This window comes from Triturus cristatus, chromosome 3_2, assembly GCF_964204655.1.
Source record: "Triturus cristatus chromosome 3_2, aTriCri1.1, whole genome shotgun sequence".
Classification (NCBI taxonomy): domain Eukaryota; kingdom Metazoa; phylum Chordata; class Amphibia; order Caudata; family Salamandridae; genus Triturus; species Triturus cristatus.
The window spans coordinates 899,260,321-899,280,260 of record NC_140584.1 but is presented as its reverse complement, the minus strand read 5'-3'; the positions used below and the strand labels follow the sequence as shown (position 1 = coordinate 899,280,260).

General features: G+C 44.6%; 1 protein-coding gene across 3 annotated transcripts in view; it reads right to left on the bottom strand.

The window, feature by feature from the left end:
* AKAP10 (A-kinase anchoring protein 10) overlaps window positions 1–19,940 on the bottom strand; it is a 505,176-nt gene that overhangs the window by 51,991 nt on the left and 433,245 nt on the right. For all 3 annotated transcript variants that reach the window (XM_085649331.1, XM_085649332.1, XM_085649333.1), the window contains exon 14: window positions 935–1,030. In XM_085649331.1, the coding sequence (XP_085505457.1) occupies window positions 935–1,030 (96 nt within the window). The remainder of the gene's footprint in view (window positions 1–934; window positions 1,031–19,940) is intronic.

The following is a 19,940-nucleotide window of genomic DNA, read 5'->3' as shown; positions in this document are numbered from 1 at the left end:
AGTGGACCCTCCTTAGCATATAAGCCTCACAAATGTCATAGGGGACAGAGATCATACCCCTTGGCACCATGCGTGACTGAGAGAAAATAGAAGGCAAATGCCGTAAAAACCTATTAGGCCTCCCTCAATGTACCATGGTTCAAGCAATTAGAGCTGAAGCGAAGTCGAACTCTTGGAATAGAATAGCGGCTCACTTAAGCTTGTGCTTCTGGCATAACATCTAATAGGCTCAAAAATAAAAGTATCAATGTCCTGTGTGGTGGAAATCAGAGTGAAAATTTGGCCCACTATTTAAACAGGTAATTTTAAAAGTGACCCTCCTTGCTTCTAAAAAAAATTGAAGTAACAGAAAGGAGTGCCATAGAATAGAGGGTTATAGATTGGCAATATCTTAACTGAAAGAGCTCAACATTGTTTAAAATAAATTTTTGGTTGAATTGCACAGAGTACTCCTATCTTTCAGAGATATTGAACCCCAAGATAAGAAGAGCGCTACTTAAATTTTGAGTAGGGCTAAAATAAGCTTATGCATTCCAAGTCGGTGGAAAAACCCTGATGAATGAAGACAAAATTGTGGGGCAGGTTAAAAGTGCAATGCTCTAGTGTGTGTAATATTATCTTATTGTTTAAGAGGCTATGGTTTAAATAAACCTTTACTTACTACTGCTACTACTTGTAACCTGGTGACTGAAGTGAAATACTTTGGGGGCTTCTGGGGGATAATCCCACAAGAAGGTCAGGCACCAATTGATGTTCATTGCATCCTATAATTCCTTAGAATAACATTTAACATGTTGCTATATTAACACAGATTGTATTTTTCTCCTATGCAAAGCCTGAAATGTACAGCACATACTGGTGTATGGAGAGAGCTCTCAAAACTAACAACAGCCAGGCAGTCCTTTGCAAATCCATGCATCCATATTAGTCTTACCTTGGTTGATTTTTCAAACGGCTGGTCCAGTTGTGCCTGCTGCATTACTTCATTGATTATCATCTTCGCTATCTTCCATGCCATTTCTTCCTGAGCCTTCAGTAAAAGAGAAAGATGAAAGCAAATATGACGCAGGTAGGCTTTATGTTAAAATCTTTTTATTGAGTATATATCGGCACGAGAAAAAGAAGCAGTGGTAACAATGCATTTCTCAAATAGTACGAGCATCTCATTGTAGATCCTGCAAATTAGTACAACACATCTGTCTAAATATAAATAGTTTTGAGAGCAAACAGAACAAATGATAGCAAACATACTCTGGAGAAAACCCACTAAACTCTCTAAGGGGAATAAGCGGTTAGAGGGGAGGAGGAGGCACACTTGCTGAATAGTATTTATAATCGGCTCTGTCCAGAGGGTATATTGCATGGAGGTCAAAATTCCAGAGGTAGCAAAGAGACGGCACACACACTGACTTTACTAACATCACAGGAAGTGGCATCATGACCTATGGCCAAAATCATTTAAGAAGGTGAAGTCACAAGACCTTACCTTTGATAACATCACGATAATGGACACCGGTGAAGTTCCATAATAACTGCATGATTAGTATGACAACAAAACCCAGATATATGTTTTTTTGTCCCAGAGGCTTATCCTTTTTTCACCCCAAAATGTGCTCTGTGTGCCCACATAAAATTACCCTGATAGTACCAGAGCCAACATTTTGCCATGGATGTCCCATTTTGCCAAACATTACACATAATAAGATAATATGCGCCTGCCAGAATTGTGTCATTAATGCCATCCATATGCCATGGATGATCCTTATGTAAAATATTACTTCTAGTATGTCAGTTAGCATTTTATAATGGATGTGTTCTTTCATATTCCAAGCCAAGGCAGTGCTGCTTTATGACAGTGCGTGGTCTGACGCCAGGAAAGATGGCAGCTGGCTAGTGTTGCTCTGCTTGAGACTCGAGGACTTTTAGGTTGACAGGCCGCGTCTGCAACCTGTCACCGACAAAAATATAAGGACTTCCTTTATGAGTATTTCTGGATTCCAACTATACCTTTTGTAACCGCGGTAAGCCAATATAACGCTTCATTCAACTTAAAATGTGCGGCGCGTCTCCGTGACTGGATTGGCAGCCGCCATTTTGTTTTTCCTGACAAACCCAGTGCGTTACAGGCAATGCTGCGTTCTCTCTCTTCTGGCAGAAACATGCTGTAATTCTATTATTCCTCAATGGCCCTTTACTCCACTACTGCTGATGCCACTGGTATTTTTGTTGCCTCTCGACCACTCAGACACGTCTTGCAGCCGCGATAAGTCCGTATAACGCGCCATCTCATTTAAATGTGCGACGCATCCCCGTGACTGGATTCGCATTTTACCTTACTGACATTTTCAAAGCGTTGTCTGCACCGCTGCATACTCTCTCCTGTTAGAGGCATTTTGTATCCCTTGTTCATTCAACAGTGGACTTTTGCCTTATTACCCCTGCTACCATTGCTGCTCCTCTTACTGCTTGCTACCATTGATGCCTTTGTTACTTCTTTTACAAATGTCATTTATTCTGGATTTACAGATGGCATCTATTCTTTAACTTTCCCTCATGTTTTTCATTTTTCTTCATGAGATCATTTGTGAACATTGTTAAGGATATAATTCTTTGGCAGTAGACAATCCTTCAACAGTATTTATTCTTCCATTTTTTTTTGCTACTCTATTAATAACATCATCTGTGCATTTGTCTTCCATACTATATACAACTCTTCCCTCCCTTTGTGACGCACATGTCAATGAGGAGAATTGAATCCGGCAGAGGTGCAGCTTCTACATCCATTCCATCTCCACGCCCCAAACCTAATACAATTCACGCCTCGAACCCTTTTTCAGTACTACAAAACGACATGGAGGAATCGGATCAACTCACACCTTCCCAAATTACAGATGCAACTACCACTTTGCGCTCATATACTACTCCTCACCCACATTCCTCCTCATCAAATGGGAAAACTGTTTCTAAAGTACCTACCTCCTCTGTATTAACATCTACTAAAAGAATTAAAAAGGACTCTCCTCCGACCACATCTCCACCACCAACCTCTTTAGATTTACTATTAGAAGAGATCAGAGCACTCAAACTCCATATGGAACAAACAAATATCCGCTTGTAAGCCTTAGAGGATGAATGGTTCACTCTGGATAACAAAATTAACGTAATGGAACACCAAATACAATCTTTACAAATATCCTCTCAGCAACTTCATCCAATGAAATCAGAAATCCTTCAATTGCAGAAGTGGAAAATCTCAAGAACCGAAGTATACATAACAACCTACGTATTTATGGTCTAGCTGAAGGATTGGAAGGCTCCAATCCCATCTCCTTTTTTCAAACTTTTTTGCCGCAGCTTCTCGAATTTTCAGAATCACTAACGTTAAACATAAAACGAGCTCAAAGACTTGGTCGTTCTCCTCCGAAATTATCCATCCAACGTAAACCTAGATGCGTGATATTATATTGTTTAGAATATATAGATTTGCTGAAAGTCCTACAAGCAGCCAAAAACAAACGTCGCATCTCATGGCAAGGCTCCCAACTATTCTTTTCACAGGACTATGTGAAAGCCACAGCAAACAAAAGGAAAACTTTCCTAGCCATGCGCCCAGCTTTATGTAATTTGAATGCTAGATCTGGTCTAATTCCCCTGTGCCTCTTCAAGGTGACTTACAAAAATAAAACAACAACATACGAGGATCCAGCCTTGCTTCAACAATTTTTGGATGACTGTAGAGAAGACTCGATGGCAGGAACGTTGTCTATTTGAAATTTTTCTTCTCTCTTACTGAAGACAGTTGTAATTTTACAATGTTCCTATGATATATTCTGAGTAGCTAATCTCCTTATGTTTTTTTTCCCACCAGGTGCAGTCTCCCTACTTCACCCACTGTTGTATAGTCCGTTTTCCATTGTTGCCCTTCCAGTGATCTCTCCAGGAGTTTCGTGACTGGCTGTTCGTCTTCCCCCTGTGGCCTCAACACCCTCCACCCATGTTTAAGTCTTTGGTATGTTTTATTGTTTTTCTGTTTATTGTCTTATTCTCTCTATCTCGTCTTCTTTCTTTTCTCCTACTCTTTCTTTCTCCTGTTCTTCCTTTCCTTCTTTTCCTTTTCTCTCTCCTTTTCATTACTCTTCATTCATATTTTGCTTCCTTACTGCTGGAATGCTTGTTTTTCATGTTACTAGATATTGCAAGTTCTCTATTGTATTCTTGTTTTGCTGTAATAAGATACGTTTTATTCTTATTTTATACAGCTGATAAATGACGTTACGGGTTATCTCCTGGAATGTTAAAGGTTTGGGCACACCTATTAAAAGGCAAAGAGTCCTTACCCACTTGTCTAATCTTAAATCAGATATTGTATTCTTACAAGAATCCCATTTAGTGGAAGCCGATCGTAATGCCCACGGCTTAGAGGAGCTCTGGAGAAGGTGCGAGTATCTCCATAAATCAGACACACTATCCGTCCACAAATCATACCTCGAAGGCATACACAGGAATCGGAGCACACAAGGCATCCTCCAATCCTTTTTCCAGCCGCTAACAACATTCCCCGCGACTCCTGGGCCGAGGTGATGGTGGCGGCCTAGGCGGGCGACTGAAGCCGGGGCCTCGCCTGCAGTGGAGCCCGATCTGGGCGTGCGTGGCTCAGCAGTGCCGGACCTGTCGCCCTCGCCTGGGAGACGCATGCCAGGATCCAGACACGTGAGGCACCCTCCGATCTTGGTGCTGATCCCATACTGCACCCCCGGGCCTCAGCGGTCGGGGGGCGACGGCGGCCCGGACGTGAGGCTGAAGCCAGGGCCTCAGTTTGTGAGGAGGCCCAACTAAAGTGAGTGGCACTGGGTGGCAACGAGGCGGTAGGACCAGCGGTGTACGATAGCGCGCGAAGAAGAGGATCTCTCCGGCCGGGCAACCCCAGCAAATGGGGATGGAGGGCCACAATACCTGGATGGCGCTGGGGGGCCCCGTGGAAGGTTTACAGTCTTAAAAAGCCACAGGTGACAACATAAGCAGAGAGGCAGCTATAGGACCGCCAGGCATCATTTTGTGAAATCTGGGACAAGTAGGGGGCAACGCTACCCCTGTCCAATCAAAGCTGCGGTGCACCCCGACGCTCACACGCTGTGTAACGAGGAGACGATAGCCCCATAGACATTGGCCACAGGGCTCACAGAAGATATCGAGGAAGGATATCAGCACTAGTAATACCTGTGTCTTCCCACAGTTAACCTGCTTACACATGGCACAACTGGCCTCCTTTTCTTTATACCCACCACGAACATAGGGCACGGCGGGAAAGCTGACAGGCTGCACGTGGCAAAAAGACACGCGGTAGGCGGCGGTGAGTACCAGATGGTGCCCCGACCATCAGCCACAGATGGGGGGGGGCAGAGGTCCACGCACGCCCCCCCAGGTCAAACTTGACAAATTTGCCTACTCTAAAGACTTCCCAGCTCTACCAGAACGTCAGGCCCCGTCTGAAAAAACCCCGCCACCGGAAGAACCGGCCAAGATCACGCTGGAGGATATCATGACGGCCCTTAATAAGGTTCAAACAACGGTGGGGTCAATTTTTCTGATGTTTCTTTCCTGAGGGCAGACTTTCCAAAAATGGCCACCAGAGTCATGGAGGTTGAGAAGGTGACAACGTCCCTCATTAAAGACACTACCACCCTGCTAAAGAATGTCAGTCAACTGGAAGCCGAGAACAAGCTCATGGCGGCCAAACTCGACGAACTAACGGGGCGCTCCCGGCGCAATAACGTAAGAATTACTGGCGTTCCGGAGAGCGAAGGCGGCCCAGCAATGGATCTCTATATTGCAGACCTCATAAGATCTAGGCTTCAACCCAGGGGGCTCTCGTCCTTTTTCTCAGTGGAGAGAGCACACAGGGTACCCGGAGGTAGGCCTAAGCCCGGAGCCCCTCCCAGACCCATCCTGGCCCGCATCTTTAATTTCCGAGATCGAGCCGCTATACTACAAACGGCGCGGGTGGCCCCTCCACTACGTATACAAAATTATGTGGTCTCATTCTTTCCGGATTACACGGCGGCAGTTACAAAGAAATGACGGAGCTTCCTCGAGGTCAAAAGGGAACTCCGATGCAGAGAGCTACCCTACTCCATGCTGTTTCCAGCAAAACTACGTGTGGTGGCGGACGGGAAAATGTGGTTTTTTGACACACCGGAGGAGGCACAGGAGTGGCTTGAGGGCTGGAGACACGTGGGAGGTCCACGCCGAACAGAGATTTCGACAACGGCTCGGAGAAGACGCCTCTCGGGACCACAGACACGAAAGCGAGGAAGGGGCCTCCTCACGGATGGAGGCAGGAGTGTGAAACTTAAGCGGCATCACACGGTTGGGCCTGGCCACGACGCGAAGGCATACGTGCAGCAGATGCCGCGATGAGGGATGTTTACTCTGAGGGAGTCGGATAACCCGGTCAACCAAGTTGTCCAGAACATCAACCTGAAACAGCACAATATGACTCTGGAACTGCTCAGACAAGCCAAAATGTGTAGTTTAATGTTTGTCTTCGAGTAGGGGAATGACCGAGGCACCTCCCGGACTTCCTCCCCTCACACGCAAGTACTGTTTAATGGGAATGAAGCACTCTGCACTGTTGGGGTGGCGGGTAGTTTGGGATCAGTCTGGTAGGGGAGCAGGGAGGGGGGAGGTTTGTTTTTTGTTCATGGTTGTCCTTTTTTCTATGCACATACGAGCTCAAGTACAACAGATAGAGTTAATCACACGACCATTGCTCCACACGCTTGGTACTCCACTAGTTGAAACCCACTGTCGTGCAGTGATCACACAATTCCCTAGACTATGCCATCTGAGACCACAAGCTTACGATTAGATAACACACATGCACAGGGCTCTCCCTTGACCATGATATCCTAGTAATGAGAATGGGCTCGGAAATAAGATAAAACGGGGTCTAGTATTACAGTATCTCAAGAGACATGGCCCGTCAGTCTGCCTTACACAAGAAACCCACTTGCTGGGCACCGCTATTAAAGCTCTGGACAGATGGTAACCCACTCTGAATTTACATCTGGTTCTCGAGGGGTCGGGATCCTGATCAGAAAGTGCTGCCCTCTGATAGTGACTGGGTCATGGACGGACGACCAGGGGCGCTTTGCAGCGGCCTCCTGTCAGTGGGAGGGGAAGGTGTATAAGTTTGTCTCAGTGTACATACCTCCGGCACTTCACAGCCCTAGGTAAATTCCTATTAGATCTGCCCCCGGGGAACTTGTAATAGGGGGCAATTTCAACGCTACAATGGATGATGCAAGGGACAGATGCCCACTGAGGGGGTGAGAAGCGTGCACATCGACCTTGCGGGATTTCGCTGAGGCAATGGGTTTAGTGGATGTTTGGCGCATGCGAAACCCAACTGAACATCAGTATACGCACCACTCAGGTGCGCATAATAGTCTTTCCCGGATAGACCTATTCCTCACAATGCCGATGGGTGTGGAAGCTATACGAGATAGCACACACCTCCCTAGAGGCATCTCAGACCACTTCCCGATACTATTATCATACACATCACACCTCACGGGTCAGAGACGTATTTTCGCCAATTCACCCCGGGTACCTCAAGGTGCCAACCATACATAAGGCCATGCATAAGACCACGAACCAATACTTTCAGGAAAAAATGCACTCAGTGACCTCCCCAGTCGTGCTCTGGGAGGCATATAAGACGGTCTTGCGCAGCCAGGCCATCTCTGTGATCTCTGCCCACAAACGTGACATGACTCAACAGGTATTGGCGCTAGAGCAGGCGGTGGACCAGGCCAGAGGGCACACACGCTACAGATCCCAACGACGACACTGCCCATGCTCTTAAACTCGCTAAACAAGCCTACAGGGTGCGTATCACGAAGATGCAACATAAGATATATGAAGTGGGGGACAAAGCTGGCAAATTGCTGGTGTGGTTAGATAAAAAGGAAAGAGCCAGCCTGTGGGTAGCACAACTTCAAATAGCTGAGGGGGAGACAATAACAGACCCTGGTGGCATCGTTAAGGCGTTTGCACGCCATTACGAAACGATTTATACGCCTGAGGCTACGACAACGGTTGAGGAAAATTTAGATTTTCTACAAGACATACTTCTCCCCAAGCTCATGCCGCAAGATGTACAATCCCTGGAAGCGGAAATCGCTGCAGCTATTAGGGACTACAGTCGGGGAAAGCACTGGGGCCCAACGGTGTCCCAGTAGAACTGTTTAAAAGGGAGGCGGACACCCTGGTGCCACACCTGCTGAGAATGTACCAGGCCAGTCTTGCGACGGGTTTGCGCCCTCGTGATCAAAGGGTGACGACACTTATCACAATACTGAAGCCCGGCAAACCTCCCCAGGAGGGCAACTCTTATCGACCGATTTCACTCCTTAACGCGGAGGTGAAAATACTAGCTTAGGCGCTAGCGACCAGGCTACAGCCCCATCTTGCGGCACTTATACACTCGGACCAATCTGGCTTTATGCCAGGCAGAAACACCGCAATGAACCTGCGACTGCTATATGGCGTTCTGGCACGAGGGCCTTATATCAAAGAAGAGGCGGTGATTCTCTCACTAGATGCCAGTATGGCCTTTGACCGGGTGGAACGGCAGTTTCTGTTTGCGGTGCTGCAACATTTTGGCTTTGGACCCAAATTTTGCACCTGGATAGGGCTGCTCTACGCACAGCCACTGGCGCAGGTGGCGGTAAACGAGCGCTTGTCAGAGGACTTTCCGCTGGGGCGAGGAACTAGACCAGGCTGCCCCCTCTCCCCGCTGCTTTTCGCCCTGTTATTGGAGCCGCTGGCGGCATGGATACGAAGAGATCCAGTGAGACAGAGGATGCGGTGGACGGAGGGATGGGAGGACCGTATTTCCCTTTATGCCGATGACATCTTATTATACTTGACACACCCCAGACGGTCCCTTAATTGCCTACTCGACATTTGTGCGTCCTACGTTAGGTCTCCGGCTACACCATCAACTGGGCGAAATCCGTGCTCTATATACTTAAGGGCCCTCCACCGCGCCTGCCATGGGGAGCTGAGATACAGATAACGCAGACCGGCTTCAAATACCTAGGTATAAATATCACGCCCCACCAAGAGTAATTTATAGAGCGTAATCTGCTCCCACCGCTGCGAAGTCTGAAAAATGATGTAAAAAGTTGGCAATCGCTCTCACTGACTTTGCTGGGGAGGGCTGCTTTATTCAAAATGATGGCTCTTCCTAGGTTTTTTTATGCACTACAAAATACGCCCACGCCTGTTCCCAAATCATATTTAAAAGCCATTGAGACGGAGGTGGGCCATCTCTTGTGGGAGGGAAAACCTCACCGTATAGCTATGAGTAAATTAACTCGTAGCTGGTATGACGGCGGTATCGCCCTGCCCAACAGCTATACTATTGGGCATCTTAGCTCATTGTGATTAATCAGTGGCTACACGCCCCGCAGGATGAACCCGCTCTGCGTATGGACAGACTCGCTTTGGGAATGAATGGTCCCCTGGGTGCCTTATACGATGAGAAAAAGAAAAGTGGAACACACTAATAGGACCCATAGCCCACACTGTGCAAGTATGGTACACGGCGCAGCGAGCACCCGAATGGGAGGGGGTGATAACTAAACACACACCACTGTGGAACTCCCCAAGGTTCGGCAAGCTGCGCTTGAGTAAAGGTTTTACAAGGCATCTCGAAAGTTGGAGACCTATGGAAAAGGGGCGAGGTGATTCCATTCGCACAGCTTCAGGCGACATATCAAATGGCAGGAAGGGAGCAATATCGCTACACTCAAATTAGACACGCCCTTACAAAGGCCATACCCCCGGGAACCGACCTGCCCGAATCCTCTGCGCTTGAGGACCGTTTACTGACGGACACACTATCCAAAAAGGCAATTTCATTAACATACCGAAAGCTGATAAAAAAACAGAGAGATCGCACACAGACTAAAGGAGAGATGGCAGGCAGAGGTAGGAGAGTTGGACGAACAGGAATGGCAGGAGGTACTGGTGTCCCCGTGGGAGGTAGCGACCCCTTCCAGACTAAAACTTGTGCAACTTAAAATATTACACAGAACGTACTACACACGGTCGATACTATACAAAATAGGGAGGGCAGACACGCCACTTTGCCTGAGGGGTTGCAGGCTCGCTGGTTCTTTCTACCACACGATATGGGACTGTCCCCTCATAACACCATATTGGAGGGCGGTTATGACAACGATCACCCAGGTGTGTGGGTTTGAGGTCCCCCTTGAACCTCTGCAGTGTTTGCTTAATGTGTGGGAGCCCACAGATCTAAACCATGCAGCACAGGTCTGGGCTACACTCAGCATTACCCTAGCCAAAAGGAACATTGCAAGAATCTGGGGAGCCCAAACACCACCCTCCCACCAGCAGTGGTGTTGTGATCTTGATAGTGCCATGGTGGCAGAAAAAGGAGTTATTATTAATAGGGGATGCCCCCGAAAATGAACACTAGTGTGGGGGAAATGAAACAATTTTTGGGGAAACATATTTGCTCCTCCACCTGAGGACTCGGGCATAAGTGACTGAGATCCCGAAAACGGACATGCCATGAGCAAATCCCAATGTGAGACGAAGAAGTTTGGTAATTGTATGGAGGGGGTGTTGACACACCTGTATTCATATGTCCCTTTCTTTTGCAATTGCTGCATGTTACACTATGTGAGTTAATCTCTGAACACGGTCATGTATGTGAACTACTCTACTCGATGTATACTACAATGCTAATAAAATGGTTAATAAAAAAAATTAAATAAAAAAAAAGAATCCCATTTAGTTGCTTCAGAAGTTCTCAAACTCAAGCGACAATGGGTAGGACATGTCTTTTCCTCTCCAGGTACTGGCAAAAGAAATGGGACTGTGGTTCTCTGTCATAAGAGACTTAACGTATCACTTCTCTCTCAAGATTCAGATCACGAAAGACACTGGTTAATTCACCATCTTAAAGTCAATAATATACCTATTACTTTGTTTAATGTGTAGGCTCCTACTAAACCCAATAATTTTTGGCCACATATTTCTACTCTTTTCATGTCCATTTCTGCACCATATGTTATTTTTGGTGGCGATTGTAACTTAATTATTGATCCCTACATTGACCGTACTTCCAAAACACCTTTCGTTGCATCCTCAATGCATCAACATTTTACCACCCTGATTTCTTATAGATCTCTGGTTGACTCCTGGAGATTTTGTAATCCACAACTCCGTTAATACACCTTTTTCTCCCCACTCACCTCTCACAATCACGCATTGACAATTTATTTGCCTCTAAAGCACTAAATCAATCTATATTGCGGGCAGAAATTGGTTCTATATTGATCTCAGATCATGCTCCTGAAATGTTAGACTTAGAATTACTTCCAGTTAATGTCACCAATAAAAGATGGCGTTTCAATACTTCTTTGTTGGCTGACCAAACTTTCACTTCTTCCTTTGAAGAATTGATCACTGACTTCTTTAAACGTAATATATCTTCTGTATCATCCTTCTCAATTGTATGTGACACTTTCAAAGCCTCATCTAGAGACTTTATTATCTCATATGTTGCACACAAGAAACACCAAAATTTCCGAAAAGCGAATAACATTCTTAAAAATATTAAATTACTAGAGTCACTCTATACAGTAACTAATTCTCAAGCTGACCTTATTAAAGAGAAATTTAAGTATAATAAACTATCCACAGAAAATGCTTCTGCCTATCTCCTACGAGGTAGGCCTCGTTATTATGACAGCCAAAATAAAGTGGGCAAACTCCTTGCCTCATATATTAAAATTAGGAAAGACCGTACTAACATTGATTATGTTTTAAACTCTAACTCTTCTCCAGTTACCAAAAATTTGGAGATTTTGGGACAATTTAAAAAATACGTTACCTCTCTTTATACCCCTGAAACTGTTCCAGATCCTATTGACATACAAAATTATCTTACCTCAATAGAAAAACAATTTCCATTGGATACTGATTTCTCGTCACTAGAGCGCGATACCTCTAAAAAAACCAAACGATATTTCTCATGCATTAAAACTCCTAAACAAAGGGAAGGCACCAGGCCCAGATGGATTCCTTGTGGAATTTTATACTTCTTTCTCCAAATCCCTGATTCCTTATCTTCTTTCTTTATTTTCACACTCCATTTCCTCTAAGGCCTCCAGTGGTACCTTTCAAGATGTGCATATCTGCCTAAGAAGGAAGAGATCCCTATCTATGTAAAAACTACAGAACAATATCATTAGTTAACTCTGATTGCAAAATATATGCCAAAATTCTTGCTCTTCGTCTAGAACCCCTTTTACAGTCCCTTATTTGTAAAGAACAATCTGGCTATATTAAAGGACGAAATATCGTAGATAAAAACAGAACTTTCTTTGATATATTACACAAATCTAATAAATACTCTTATTCACTTGCAGCTACTTCTTTAGATGTGGAAAAAACTTTTGATCGTATGGATTGGTCATTTATTTTCCGTACATTATCCTGGTTTGGCTTTGGTCGCAAGTTTATCTCTTATATTTTCTTATTATATACCTCACCCAAAGCTTCTATTGTTGCCAATGGTTCCATCTCTAATGCCTTTACGTTACAGAGAGGAGTTCGCCAAGGATGTCCCCTTTCCCCTCTTCTGTTTATTCTCGCTCTGGAACCCTTTTTTGCTAACATTAACCAAAATCCTAAAATACATAGTTTTCAACACTATAATCTTCATGTTAAAATGAGTGTCTAAGCAGACGATATTTTGTTGTATATGTCTAAACCAGAACAATCTATCCCATCTTTCACTGCTGAGGTCAATGCTTTCTCTTTCATTTGTGGCTATAAATTGAATCCTGATTAATGGAAAGTTCTCCCTCTTAATATTTTACATTGAACTTTCTTTTCTGTCTCCCTGCTCTTTTACCGAGTCTCTTACCTTCACTCACAAAACCCGATTTTTAGCTTCACTTATCGATAAAACGTCCCCATAGGTTGTTTCACTCCTTTTATTTCACACCTCTCATGTAGAGATCAATTTCTTAATTCCTCCATCTGGCATAATCATCTTCTTAAAATTAACAACAAACCCATCTTTTGGAAAACTTGGCGAGACAAAGGGCTGCTTTGGATTCATCAACTTTATTTAAATTCTACTTTTCTCACTTTTTATGATCCACAGTCTCTTTACAAACTGACAAAATCTTTCTCTACCAAATTTAAGTTATTGATTCAAAATCTTTCTTCTTCCTTATCTTCTATACAACCTCCTTTACTACCTTACCATAATAAAACCTATTTTAAGTACCCAACCTAATGCTTCACTATATACAAGATTCTCAACGCGCCTCCTGAAGGTAGACCTAAAACTAACATAGAACTCCAGTGGGAACGTGACTTTCACACAACATGGTCCACTGCTTTTTGGGATAAATTTTGGCAAACAATCCGGATGACTTTGAGATCAGCAAGTGCGACACAAACACTTTTCTTTATATATAACCGACTTCTGTTTACCCCAATGACCTTTCATAAGTTTAATTCCACATCCTCCCCAAATTGCTGGTCTTTTAACACTCCTAATGCTGACTTATAGCACATGCTTTTCTCTTGTCCTTTTACTCATCAATTTTGGTTGAAGGTATGGTCTCAGATCAATATAATTTTTCATACCCACTTCTCTTTTTCACCTATCGTCATTTTTCTAGACACACTATCTGAACATTGGTACTCCCTTTCTTGTAACACGGATGTTGTTGACTTAATAATTGCAATTGCTTTCCAACAAATAAAAAAAATTGGAAACAGCCCATACAAATTTCTTTTCAGGCTTGGTGGTATAGTGTTTGCTATAACCATCAACTAGATCGTGTATATGTCTCACCTATGTCTTCACTTATGCAAAGAGAATATATGTGGTCCCCTGTAACTATCTTCTTAGACACGTCTGCACAAAAAAATACTCGACATCATCCCCTAATGGAAAAAGCCTCCAAACCACCTTAAAATGTTTTTTACTGTTATCTTATGTATTTAGTTACCTATTTTGTTATACAATTTCTCGTCCCTTTGCCCCTCTGTAAAACTTTACAGCTATTATCCCTTAAAATGTTGATATCTTTTTATATTATATTGAGTTCTCCTCCGTTTATATTGCATATTTAACCATATTATTATTGTACTTTTTCCCTTTCTTCTTCTCTTTCTTCTCTTTCCACAGTTATTAAAAATCCCTTTTTCTAAAGGCAACTACTTTGACCCTTCCTACACTTTCTTTTTCTATTATATGATGTTAACTCAATTATTATTACCTGATATTTTGTTACTTTATTTGCTCGTGTATACTTAGTTGCATTTCTCTTTTCAAAATAAAGCTTTCTGTTTAAACTAAAAGGAAAGAATTACTTTCAGTGCCAGCACCAGCATTTTTCAATGTGTACCCCAAATACCAATGATTGCCTCTAGTATGCTAGTGCAAGTTTTTTTATCACATCGCCTTGGGTCCTGGTCATTTTCAAATCGGTGCCTCTCCTTTTTGTAATTAAGCAGGTCTCCTCGTTCTCCTTCTGGGTTCGAGCTCTCTAGAGCCTGTATCAAGCCTCAGGTGCATAATACCCCTTTGAATAGTTTGTACGTTCAGTTAGCACAGACTGTTCCGCTGTTACAGTTTTCACCACAATGGGGTTGTCCAGGTCTCTTTAGACAGCCAGTGGGAAACTGAGCTTTTTGGCAGGAGATGCGTCTGCTGGAAGTTCTTCCCATGTTTTGGGTCTGGCCGCAGCAGGTAGCAGCAGACGTGGCTGACTGTAGTCCTGACAGGTGTGCAAAGCTCCGGTGATGACGCATGGCTCCTGCGGTTGACTAACCTGCTACTGGGTTCGGTTGAGACATGAGGATTGGGTGGCGTTGGTCAGAGGTCACATCTTGAACACAGTTCTTTGACACAGTAGCACAATCCGCTCAGGCACAAACTCTTGTCACAGGTCCTGCCTTGAAATGTTTTGCTGGAGAGACTACTCGCGCTCCTCAATGCATGCAGGTCGCTCTGCTTAGTCTTTTTGTTTTGGTCAACCCACACACCAGTAGGGATAAAGCTGCCACTGGCTCTCGCAGCATAGTTACACCTCCAGTAGGGTTGGCAGGCTCCTTCCCTCTCTCAGCAGGCAGGTTGATTTCTAGGCACTTCAGGTAAGAGTAAAAGCTCCTTCCTTCCAGACAAGACTTCAGGTGTTATGACCTCACTTCAAGGAAGCTGGCTGTCAGACACCAGCTCTGGTTCCATAGCAATCCTCTGTGTACTCCGTGGAGCACTCCTTTCCTTGTTCAAAGAGAAATTGGAAACTAAACAAGTGGGTTAGTGGCCGTACTATAACCCTGCCATACACATTTTATGCGCCCGGAAGCAGCAACAAGACACCGACAAATAAAGATTACCCAAAGAACTATATTCAAGTGATGAACTGCACTATACCTGGTCAGAAGTGAGTTCCTGGCAAGCGGGTTTGCAGGCAGTCGGGAGTCCGGATAGCGCTACACGCTACATACAGAAGATATTATAAACTCAAAAAAAGAGAGCTGAAGTATAATAATGGATTCCATATAGCTGCTTAAATCATCCATTTTACAAATGTGACGCCAAACCAAAAAAAAGGACACTAAAGAAAATATAAGTGACCACACATTGTTGGAGCACTAACAACTACAGGACAGACAATTACCAATGGGAAACTTTTGATGGACATATGGGCGTGACATTGAGCAAAGAAAAACAGCCAGATATGGACTAATTGATCCCCCAATAAACCTCTGCTGCATTAAATGAAAGAAAGCAAGCAGTCCTGATGAAGGTGGATTGAATCACATGTATCCACTGAAACGGGCGTCAGCCTGCTCCTTTTCTAGCTGGCGGCAGAACCATGGATATTAATGAAGAATCTTCACCGTGAGTTTTCTGTTGCATGTGAGGTGAGTGTAAATGTTATCATGGTATGTGGACAAATTTAAGATTGTTATATATGTATTTATTGCATCATTAGTTTAAATTTGTATACTTAATAAGGATTATATCAATGTTGCATTATTTATGTTTTGTATTGCACAGATGAAAAAAGATTAAAAATGGTGTTTTAAAAGATGATTGAGAAACTTAAGAAAAATAATAAATAAAAATGAACTGATGTTCTTGTAGATTTTCTTCGACAACTCAAAACAAAGGGATAGCCCAACACAGCTTTAATTAGCCAAAGTATAATCAGTGTTGGTCGAGTGGGAGGTATGTGTGTATATATAGATTTCTGTTTTTCCCTTTTCTCCCAGACCACAAAATCAAAAATTAAGGGTTACCTTTGTTTCTAGTGAAGAAGTGAGCCTGGACCCCACTAAATGACAGTGCCATCATGGGACAAGATCACTAAAACTGCCCAATGCAACAAAGTAGATAACTACACCCAAGTGATCGCACCGGTGGGACATGCCAGAGAACAGCACACTGAACCAGCTGAAGGCTCACCAGACACTATCCTACCCAAAGAACCCACACTATCTGATCTCATGGCAGCCATCCAAACTACACTTGGAGAACTAGTCACTAAGATTTGGTGGCCATAGATGTTACCCTCCTGCAGGGAGTTGCGGACCGAGTGACTACAGCTGAGAAGGTGGTAGCAGACCTACAATCTAAAGGGGTGACCCTCCACGAAACAGTATCCTCACTGCAAAAACTGACCATCCGCTTGGAGGATTGAGTGGAAGACACAGAGGAACGGTCCCGGAGGAACAACCTTCGCTTTGTTGGGTCCCCTGAAAAATCAGAGGGACAGTCTGCGGAACTGTTCCTCAAAGAGTTGATCGTTAAGGTTATGCACCCACAACCATTATCTAGATTTTTCAGGGTGGAATTTGTACATAGGCCTTTGGCACAGCCCCCCCTGCCGTGGAGCACCGCCGAGGGCCATTATTGCACGGTCATCCAATGTCTGTGTTCCCAGATTATACCCTGAAAGTCCAGGAGCAATGACAAACTTTTCTGGCAGTAAAGGCAAGACTTTAAGAGCATAACTTGAGGTAAAGCCTGCCACTCCCGGCCAAACTCAGGGTGTTGCACCAGGGCAAGGTGCAGTTCTTCACGTCTTCAGCAGAGGCTTCGGACTGGTTGCCACTTTCCCGAGGCCCACATTTCAACCTTCGGGGAAACTGAAAGCCTCCTCCATCACAATGACCCAACATAGATAATTGCGACAGACGCCAAGCCCAGAAACCTGTACGCACAAACTTACAGACTGTCAAGGGGGGCATAGAGGTTTGCTCCGAAGGGACACTACGCAAAGCAATACCCAATTGTGAACACTAGCCTCCCACTTGGACAGACGAAGCGGCTGATGGCAATATATAGCTCTCCCAAGCCAAGTACAATGGGTTCGTATGGGTCGCAGGCTGTATAGATTAGGTGCATGAATGAAAACTCTTAGGACGTGCCATGCATGACATTAATAGTGCATATTGGTCTTGAGATACCTGCAATTGGGTGCAGGTAGCTGTGGGACCGGGAAGGGAGACACCTCCTGAAACTAAGACTGCCACAATTTAGTCCTCTTGCAATGGGAAGGCAGTTGCTCATGTATAATGGGGAAGAACTGAACAAAATTAATTCTTTAAAGTGTTATTTTAGAGTTCACAGTATTCTAAGTTAGAACACAGGGGTAGTATGGCTATGTCAGGACCTTCTTTGCTCCTAACAGCCTGCGGTACCAGTCATGGTGCACTAACCCCTAGCGTGGCATACAAGTTACTACACGTTCTTGTTTTTAATACAGTTATAAGAATAAAATTGGGTATGGTGTGGGCCCAGCGGCGTTTAGTGTTGCTTGTCGCAAGGCGTGATGGGTTGGTGGTACTGTCTGGGGGGGGGGGGGGGGGGGGGGGAGGGGGTGGGGGATTGGAATTGTGGGTAAAGGCAGTTACAAGTTTGTTACAACACATCTGTGGGCCGGGACGAGGCGACATGATGAACTTTGTCCAGAAATGGATCAGTCCCAGTAGGCACAACAAGTACTTGGTGAAGACATTCAAATTCATAATGTGGAATGTTAGAGGACTAGCGCATCCCAAAAAACGGCAGAGAGTACATACATACCTTAAAAGATATCATATAGCGGTGGCATTTCTGAAGGAGAGAGACTTCTTGGGGGGCGGGGGGGAGGAACTGTCTCCCGGCATTGCAAAAAAGATGGAGGAGTCAACTATACGCAACGTCGTTCTCGGGATTTGCTAGGGGCACTCTAATCTGGATAGCTCTGGGAGTACCATTCCAACATACTAACCATGTAATTGATCCCTGTGGTCATTATGTGATCCTAACTGGATCTCTGTTTAGTTTAAGTCTATGCCCTGAACTCGGATCACCCGCATTTCTTTACTGAAATAGTTTCGGCAGTGACCCCGCTCCAAACCAATGACATAATGCCTTCTGGCGACTGCAACTGCATATTGGACCCAGTCCTAGAGCACAAACCCTCCAGGACGCACAGGAAGCCACACATGACGTTTACAGACAATACTGCAAGAATTTGGCCTTAAAGATATTTACAGAGAAAGGCACCCGAATACCAGGACATTCTCTTGTTACACGCCGGCAGGGGGCACTTACAGTAGATTATACTACATTTTCACATCCTCAAACATTGCTAATTTAGCTTGCGAAGCAACATATCTGGCTAGATATCTTTCCGACCACTCCCCCCTTTAACTGTCATTGGTGCCGTACCGACACGCTCGGCGGTGCCACAATGGCATCTCCGTGCAGAGGCACTGCCAGACCCACCATTTTTGGCAATGGTTCATACAACACTTAGCCATTATTTTCGTGAAAACGGGGGAACCTCCACGACTAGAGCTCACGACTGGGAGGCGATGAAGGTGGTTTAGGCGAGTGTGTATGAATACATCCTATGGGGTCCGGAAGCAACTAGTGTGTGATCTGGAACGCAGTTAATCCAAACTGCTAGAAATAGGAAATATGCTCCCAACACAACTAGCTAGGTTAGACGAATGGCGCCGTTTGAGCAGCACAGTAGCTGACGATTGGCACAGACTCGAAAAACATTTATACAGCTCACCGAAAACAACTACATGTGGAGTGGGACAAGACGGGGGCATTGTGGGCCAGACTTGTGAGACAGCAGCAGTCACAAGATCTAATCCTGGCGATGTGAGACTCAGGGGGCCCACTACATGCATCACAAGCGGCCATAAACAAATTGATCAGGGTACATCTTACTGACATATATGCGTTAGAACCAACAGCATCAGAATCCGTAGTGCAAGATTTTTTTTGCAGAACTTGAATTGCCTTGTTTAACTGCGGAGGATAGGACCATACTCTAAGCAGATTTGACTGGGACGAGATTCTCACCTCATTGAAAAACCAAAAGACAGCCAAGACCTCGGGGGTGATGGCTTACCTGCTGAATTCTATCATAAATCTTCAGGTATACTTATAGATATGCTGTTGGATGTATATAATGAGGCCTACAGGGTGGGGTGCCTCCCTGATACAATGCAGGAAGCAACCGTGGTGTTGATACCCAAACCAGGTAAGCCTGTGGATGAGGTGAAGTCCTATAGACCTTTCTCGATGCTCAATGTCAACACCAAAATACTGTGAGGACTGTTGGCATCTTGACTCCTTCCCTACCTACCCACACTTATACATGAAAACCAATGCGTGTTTATTCCTAAAAGGAGCACGATGTTAAATTTTAGTAGACTTTCATATCCTCCAAGTCCCTGTAATTCATACAGGCCCATACGCACTCGCATTCCTTGACATCAAATAAGGTTTCGATTCCGTAGAGTGGCAATACCTATGGCAGGTCATGAGAAAACTGGGGTTCGGGCTCAAATATATCAGA